Source organism: Protopterus annectens, chromosome 8.part0, assembly GCF_019279795.1.
Source record: "Protopterus annectens isolate FY-2018-M chromosome 8.part0, PAN1.0, whole genome shotgun sequence".
Lineage (NCBI taxonomy): Eukaryota > Metazoa > Chordata > Ceratodontiformes > Protopteridae > Protopterus > Protopterus annectens.
In genome coordinates this window covers 804983292-804991623 of record NC_056741.1, presented here as the reverse complement: position 1 = coordinate 804991623, position 8332 = coordinate 804983292, and the positions used below count along the sequence as shown (strand labels likewise).

Genomic DNA, 8332 nt, shown 5'->3' with positions numbered 1-8332 from the left:
AGAAGTTAATTATTCCACTTTACAGTTCCGTTAGCTCTGCCCTTTGCTCAGCTTTTCTGTACTGAATTGCTTTTGTTTGTCTGCCGTCCAACAGCTTTTTTTTTTTGTCAGGGAGGGGATGCTGACTATATTAAGGGTTGGGCCAAGGGCATGGTGCAACTGACATTTAGGAGCAGAAAGTGGGCTGGACCTGTGATGTTACAGCAAGGGGCAGATCCAGTGACATCAGAGTCAGGGAGGGGGGCAGTAGTATGTGTGTGCTGCAGTTTCAGTAATCCGATGCTGGTCCAGACATCACCATCCTATCTGCGGCCAGCTGGCAGGGCGGTGTTGAGACAGAGACAGCCATCTTTAGTCTGTATTGTACCCCCCTCCTTTTTCCTCCCCTTCCCTAAACTCCCTTCGTCAGATACCTTGTTCCAAATTTGCTAATTTCTAATCTTTCTGTAAAAAAAAAAGGCATCTATAATTAAATTAAGGAAGTAAGAGGAAGTACAGGAGACATGGATGAGGAATACGATGTGATCGTATTAGGAACTGGCCTGACAGTGAGTAATAAAAAAATGCATCTTTTTTTAAAGCATTCATGCATGTAACAGGCAATGATCATAATTTCTTATAGCATCATGATTCAGCTTCTCTTGGATGGAAGTGGGTGGGGGGATTAGTCTTTATTTGAATGTAGCATTTTATTTGCATCTTCAGAAAGGGATAATGTGAAAGTTTATTTGAATGCATTTGCAATATTTTAGCCAGTGAAAAAACAACTAAGTATTATGTATGTGTTATTTGATCCGGAATGCTTTTCTTTACAAGGAAGCTGTGTGTTGTGAACATTCTCTGTTAGCCGTCTGCATTTCTTTGCAATGGAAATGAGTTTAATTCAGCAGTCAGATTCATGTTAGCATCATATAGCAATTTGTGCATGTACAGTCTCACACACACACACACACACACACACACACACACACACACACACACACACACACACACACACACACGGGTATTATTCACTAGCTTGTGCCACATCAGATGTAAATAAATACTGTTGTGAGAATTTAGGGAGTGGTGACTTCATAGTCATGGAGCTGAAATTTTCTTCTCTGTGAAAAGAAGAAATTAACAAGCAGCAGTGTGTGACTGGATGCATGTGTGTGTGTGTGTGTGTGTGTGTGTGTGTGTGTGTGTGTGTGTGTGTGTGTGTGTGTGTGTGTGTGTATGTCTGTATGTCAGTTGGGTGTACATCTGCTAATGCAAATAATGATCTCTCCCTCTGGAATGTCTTTAGCAGTATTTCCCTTGACAGTTGCCACATCGTCATTTTCAAGATTTTTTGCAGTTTTTTTTTTTTTTTTTAATGTTATTTTTTTTTTTTTATTTTGCTTGAACTTGAAAAAACACACACACGCACACCTTCATATTTACAAGCTGGACTAATGTACATATGATGCCATTCAATTTTATTACATGCCTTTTTAAACATGTATGCCGGGTGTAACAATCTCCCATCCCCCACCTGCCACCATCATCATCATTGCAACATTATCCTGGCAAAACTATGATTCCATCTGGGTAGGACATGTCCCAGGCGAAGAAAATTTATTTCATGAACAAACTATTTTTTAAAAAAAGAATCCTTTATGAATCAAGTATGTTTAATCTCAGAATGGTGTAGCTGGGAAGAGAGTATTGTGATCTTTTTAGCAAGACTTGATACCGTGAAGCACAACACTCTGCCTCTCTTAGTGTTCTGTGCTTATTCATTCTCGATGTTTAGATGTGTGTATTTCCTGTGATACACAGTCTGAGTGATTAGCATTTTAACTTTTATATATTGTAATATTTCTAAATAAAGAGAAGACTTAACCTGTCACCACCACCCCTGTTTAGAACAACATGGAATGAATTTACTATGGAAACATTTCCCAGCCTTATACTAGTAATGAAACTCTTGCAGTACACATTTGATGTTTTACTACAGTACTGCTGTATTCAGCTGTTTGCCTTCCTTTCTAAACTGATAAAAAGCTATAATAAAATCCCAGTTATTTGATTGGCCTGGAACATCATGTGACTGTGGGGGCAAGGTACAACTGTGTTTTGGATCTTGTGACACATCCTTTCTTTGTTATATGTTTTGATAAAAGAAATCCATTCTGACTGTATTATATAAGGCAACATTTTCTTATGTTTTGTTAAAAGAAAACCATAATGCCTATTTTATATACGACAACTAGATGACTGAGCATTTTCTAGTTTGATTTACAAGCACAAAAGTGTGACTAAAAGTATAGAAAGTCAGACTGCTAGTTACATCCATCCATAACCCCCCTTTTTCCCATTTTTGCACATAGGGTCAGGGTGACATTTCAGCTGGCTAGCCCTGCTATGGCTGTTCTCCCTTACCGCAAACATACACACATACTCACACATTTGACCAATTTAGATTGTCCAATCCAGCAACTACATGTCTTTGGAATGTGAGAGGAAACTGCACCACCCAGAGTAAACCCACACAAACACATGGAGGGCACGCAGATTCCATGCAGAAGGCACCCCTACTGAGATTCGACCAGGGAACCTCTTGCTGTGAGGTGACAATGCTTCCTGCTGTGCCACCCTATCTGTTTATTTAATGTTGTTACAGGGTGAGGGGCAAATTTTGAGGTAGGGGAGGCTTTTTATAAAAGAAAGATATGCATTATACATGTACTGAGCACCTGTCAGATTTCAGCATGCCTTTAATGCATGCTGTGCAGGTAGTCCATTGTGCAGTTCATAAGCAAAGAGAGAACTGATGTATAATAACTGTGTGGTTAGCAAGAAGGCAGTTGGGGTGGTAAATGGAGTGGTTGTAATTGAGAGCTGCAGATGTTAGAATATTTTATTACCCAGGCAAAATCTTCCACCAGCTAATATAATTAACCACTGACTAGTATATGCAGGCTAGGAGACTTTCTTGCATAGCTGGTTATAGGAAGGAATATTATCAGCCATGACTGTCTACTAAAGACAGATGAGTCACAATGGCATGCCCTATGAATGAGATGGACCAAGTAACCACAGGAGTTTGTGTGCAGAAGCCAACTTAAAAGAAGCAAGATAGAAGTAGAGCAATAGAATGTTGGAAAATTGCTACAAAACCATAATTCTATGAAGTTTGCAAGATGGAGAAAGCAAAAGTGGAGGGACCAAAGGAGGAATAAGTGACTTTTGAGACTGAGGTCACACATGAATTCCTTCATACTTAGAAGAGCACACATATTATAACGGTAAGCTAACAACTGTGGTTCACAACAGAAACAACCAGACCATGAAGACAGAAAAAAAAAAATACACTTCCAGAACATGAAAGAAGCCAAGGAAATATGGATCAGTAGCATCATTTCAGACTAATAAAAACAGTAAAGAGTGTATGCCTAGGCCAAAGCCCTACTTTGATGGAACGTCCATATTTTCAGGCCTGATTTATTGCTCTACATGTTGTACCTATTTTTGGAGATATGCCCCTATTTTCAAATTTTACACCTTCACACAATTTTCTGAATCTCCACTTATCACATGTGATTTATGAAGCTCTCTAGTACACAGAAAACCAAACTACATGACTAACATACTAGTGGCACCAATAATTTAAAGACAAATGATACACATTTTCATCTCCCTTTTTCAGAAGCAAAAATAAATGACCTTGTGTGATAGAATTTTTGCAATGCAGTTCAGTAAGGTATACATATTTTACAATGTCTTATTATGATATACTTAAACACATGGAGGGCACGTGAGATTCCATGCAGAAGGCACCCCTACTGAGATTCAACCAGGGAACCTCTTGCTGTGAGGTGACAATGCTTCCTGCTGTGCCACCCTATCTGTTTATTTAATGTTGTTTTCTTTTGATAACTGAGTGAGTGGACTGACTCAGATATGGGAAAATGGACAGACTGAGAAGGACCATTTTCAACGACTTTTTAGAGAAATTTTTCGCATTTGCAGTTTCTTGGATGTGTTAATGTATCATAACATCCAGAGCTGTTTGGGTTTGTGTCATTCTTGTTTTTTCTTTTGCATTCAAGTGTTATCCTAGCTTTGATGTACAGACCCAGAATATAGTCAAAACAATAACCATATTTTTATGTGCTGACTGGTATGTTCAGCCCATCCTCTGTGTATAGGACTTCAGATTTCATGCATGGTGAGACAGTCACCATGCAGCAGCTGGGCAAAACACTGTTGTTTTGGCACAGTAGTGGCATTGAAACCTGGTGGTGAGCAGTGTAGAAGAATATGGGTATTACTTCAGTGCAGGTGGTCCCAGTGTAACAGATATGGGTTTGACGCATGGAAAAGTGACATGCACAGGGAGGCTAATTAAATTGGTTGGAGTCACATAGCACTTAAATGGAAACAAGATTCAAAAGGTTGCCATCACGTTAAACAATAATGCAAGTACTATGCTGTATTGCTTCCCAGTGGATGAAGTACTGTGGAGAGGCCACTAAAGGTGGACAATGTACAGTGTGATGGCAAAGCTGCACTGCTCCTTATATACCAGGTTTTAAGTGATAACACTGTGCCCTCCTTAACAACCATGCTTCATATAAGTTGTGTTTATCTGGCACAACTGAGAATGCTACTTTCATTTTCTCCATAACAGATGAACACACTTTGCAGTCATACATCATGTCAGACGTAGGGTACCTTTTATCATATGGCTCATATTCTTTCAGTGCTGGTGTTTAACTCACATTTAGTTAGCATAATTAACTCAGTTAAGGAACTGAATTGTCTCAAACAGAAAGGAAGGCAAGCCAATAGTCACTGGTTTAGTCTTCCCATGTAGTACCTTTGACATCACCTCACGTTGGCATCATAATAAACAAAGCAACTTTCAATATGTCCCTTACAATAATCCATGTCATGTCAAGTGAGACATAGGTTCATTTTAGGAGAGGGACAGAATACATATATGCTGTATTCATGTTCTGCTTCTGCTAGTATTCTGATGGGTTCTTTCAAGAGCAGAACAAATTAGTATTCTTCTTGCATATAGGTTGCACAATGTTCCTCACTCTTTACTTACCTTTAAAATGAAGCACCATTTCCCCACCACCTTGATAATGCAATATATGACTATTTTATGTTAATGTGGAGTTACAAAGTTTAATAGCTTTATTAATCCTGGTATTATATTGTATGTAAAATTGTCATAAACATGTGCTGTACACTTTGCATTGCTATTCTTTCTCTTTCATCTTCCTGACATAGTGGGACTTGTAATGTTGGTGAAATGGATGTTTCAAACTGCAGCTAATGAAATAAATATATTTCAATAAAATTGCAGAAACTAGATTAGTGATGGTGTAAACATAGTGGAATAATCACACAGTAACATGAGAACTTATGGAATCCAGACAGGGGAATATACTACCTTGCCTTGCAAAATGTAATTGTTGAAAAGACAGTCTTCTGGCAGAAGGGAAAGTGTGGAACAAGACGCAAAACCAACTGATGTTGAGAATGAAATGGAAATGTGAAATAATAGGTGATAGACCAACATATGAGGTATGGAGCCACAAGCAGAAAATGAATGCTCCATCATGTACATTATTTAAGAAGAACAGGGTGAGGGGCAAATTTTGAGGTAGGGGAGGCTTTTTATAAAAGAAAGATATGCATTATACATGTACTGAGCACCTGTCAGATTTCAGCATGCCTTTAATGCATGCTGTGCAGGTAGTCCATTGTGCAGTTCATAAGCAAAGAGAGAACTGATGTATAGACTACAGTCTAACTGTATGGTTAGCAAGAAGGCAGTTGGGGTGGTAAATGGAGTGGTTGTAATTGAGAGCTGCAGATGTTAGAATATTTTATTACCCAGGCAAAATCTTCCACCAGCTAATATAATTAACCACTGACTAGTATATGCAGGCTAGGAGACTTTCTTGCATAGCTGGTTATAGGAAGGAATATTATCAGCCATGACTGTCTACTAAAGACAGATGAGTCACAATGGCATGCCCTATGAATGCGATGGACCAAGTAACCACAGGAGTTTGTGTGCAGAAGCCAACTTAAAAGAAACAAGATATAAGTAGAGCAATAGAATGTTGGAAAATTGCTACAAAACCATAATTCTATGAAGTTTGCAAGATGGAGAAAGCAAAAGTGGAGGGACCAAAGGAGGAATAAGTGACTTTTGAGACTGAGGTCACACATGAATTCCTTCATACTTAGAAGAGAACACATATTATAACGGTAAGCTAACAACTGTGGTTCACAACAGAAACAACCAGACCATGAAGACAGAAAAAAAAAAAAATACACTTCCAGAACATGAAAGAAGCCAAGGAAATATGGATCAGTAGCATCATTTCAGACTAATAAAAACAGTAAAGAGTGTAAGCCTAGGCCAAAGCCCTACTTTGATGGAACGTCCATATTTTCAGGCCTGATTTATTGCTCTACATGTTGTACCTATTTTTGGAGATATGCCCCTATTTTCAAATTTTACACCTTCACACAATTTTCTGAATCTCCACATATCACATGTGATTTATGAAGCTCTCTAGTACACAGAAAGCCAAACTACATGACTAACATACTAGTGGCACCAATAATTTAAAGACAGATGATACACATTTTCATCTCCCTTTTTCAGAAGCAAAAATAAATGACCTTGTGTGATAGAATTTTTGCAATGCAGTTCAGTAAGGTATACATATTTTACAATGTCTTATTATGATATACTTAATTTTTTCCATAATTTTTTGTCACTTTCTGTTTTTATACATGTGTCTCTTAGATGTATCCCACATTCCTATTGGAAGTGAGAAGAGTTATGTGCTATTTGATATTCATAGTTTATGTTTTAAGTTGGAGGTGGGATTACATCAAGGATCAGCTCTGAGCCCTTTCTTATTTGCAGTGGTGATGGACAGGTTGACAGACGAGATCAGACGGGAGTTGCCGTGGACTATGATGTTTGCAGATGACATTGTGATCTGTAGTGAGAGTAGGGAACAGGTGGAAGAGACCCTGGAGAGATGGAGATATGCTCTAGAGAGAAGAGGAATGAACGTCAGCAGGACTACGACAGAATATATGTGTGTGAATGAGAGGGAGGATAGAGGAATGGTGAGGATGCAAGGAGTAGATGTGGTGAAGGTGGATGAGTTTTAATACTTGGGATCAATAGCTCAGAGTGATGGTGAGTGTGGAAGAGAGGTGAAGAAAACAGTACAAGCAGGATGGAGTGGGTGGAGAAGAGTGTCAGGAGTGATTTGTGAGAGATGAGTACCAGTAAGAGTGAAAGGGAAGGTCTGCAAGAGGGTAGTGAGACCAGCTATGTTTTATATGGGTTGAAGACAGTGGCATTGACAAAAAGGCAGGAGTTAGAGCTGGATGTGGCAGAGTTAAAGATGTTAAGATTTGCACTGGATGTGACGAGGGTGGACAGGATTAGGAATAAGTATATTAGAGGGTCAGCCCAGGTTGGAAGGTTTGGAGACAAAGCTAGAGAGGCAAGATTACACTGGTTTGGACATGTGCTGAGGAGGGATGCTGAGTATATTGGGAAAAAGATGCTAAGGATGAAGCTACCAGGTAACAGGAAAAGAGGAAGGCCTAAGATAAGGTTTATGGATGTGGTGAGAGAGGACATGCAGGTGGTTGGTGTGACAGAGCAAGATGCAGAGGACAGGAAGAAATGGAAACAGATGAACCGCTGTGGCGACCCCTAACGGGAACAGCTGAAAGAAGATAATGATGAGTTTATGCTAATTAAATATCCAGATTTTTGGCTGGATGCCCCTACTTTTCAAGGGCTCTTGTTCCTGTTCTCTTGTTGTCAGAGTCTACAGTTTGGGATGTATGATCTCAGAGAAAGAAGTGCAGGGTCAGCGTCTTGTGTCAGTGACACAAAGATAAGTCCAGCAGTGTGGTACAGGACGAATTCAAGAAAGGGTTTAGAAAAGCTGATGATCAAGCAGTCAGAAAGGTAACAGATGAGGTTCAGAGCAGACACATGCAAGGTGTACTTAGATACAACAGCCCTAGTGTGAAGTCTGAAATGGAGTATGGCTGATGCAACAGAGCAGGAAAAAGACCTGAGAATGTTGACCACTCCTGAACTGGACCACCACTGGCAAACTGAGAGGCCAGTGACAACAATAAACAGTATGTCAGGGTGTATCTTTGGAGAGTTAGATTGCAGAAGCAAAGAGGCGGTACTTCTTCTGCACCATGTCCTATTTAAGTCACACCTAGGTACTGTGCAGAGTTCTGGTGACAATAAATGCAAAGGGACATTATGCTGTTGGAAAACAGCCAT

The 8332-nt window shown here is 39.5% G+C and overlaps 1 protein-coding gene across 1 annotated transcript in view; it reads left to right on the top strand.

Moving 5' to 3' along the window:
• The first annotated feature begins 261 nt into the window (after positions 1-261).
• Positions 262-8332, top strand: part of GDI1 (GDP dissociation inhibitor 1) — a 394348-nt gene continuing 386277 nt past the window's right edge. Inside the window, exon 1 of the mRNA XM_044080268.1 lies at positions 262-548. Coding sequence (XP_043936203.1) covers positions 504-548 — 45 coding nt within the window. The 5' untranslated portion in view covers positions 262-503. The remainder of the gene's footprint in view (positions 549-8332) is intronic.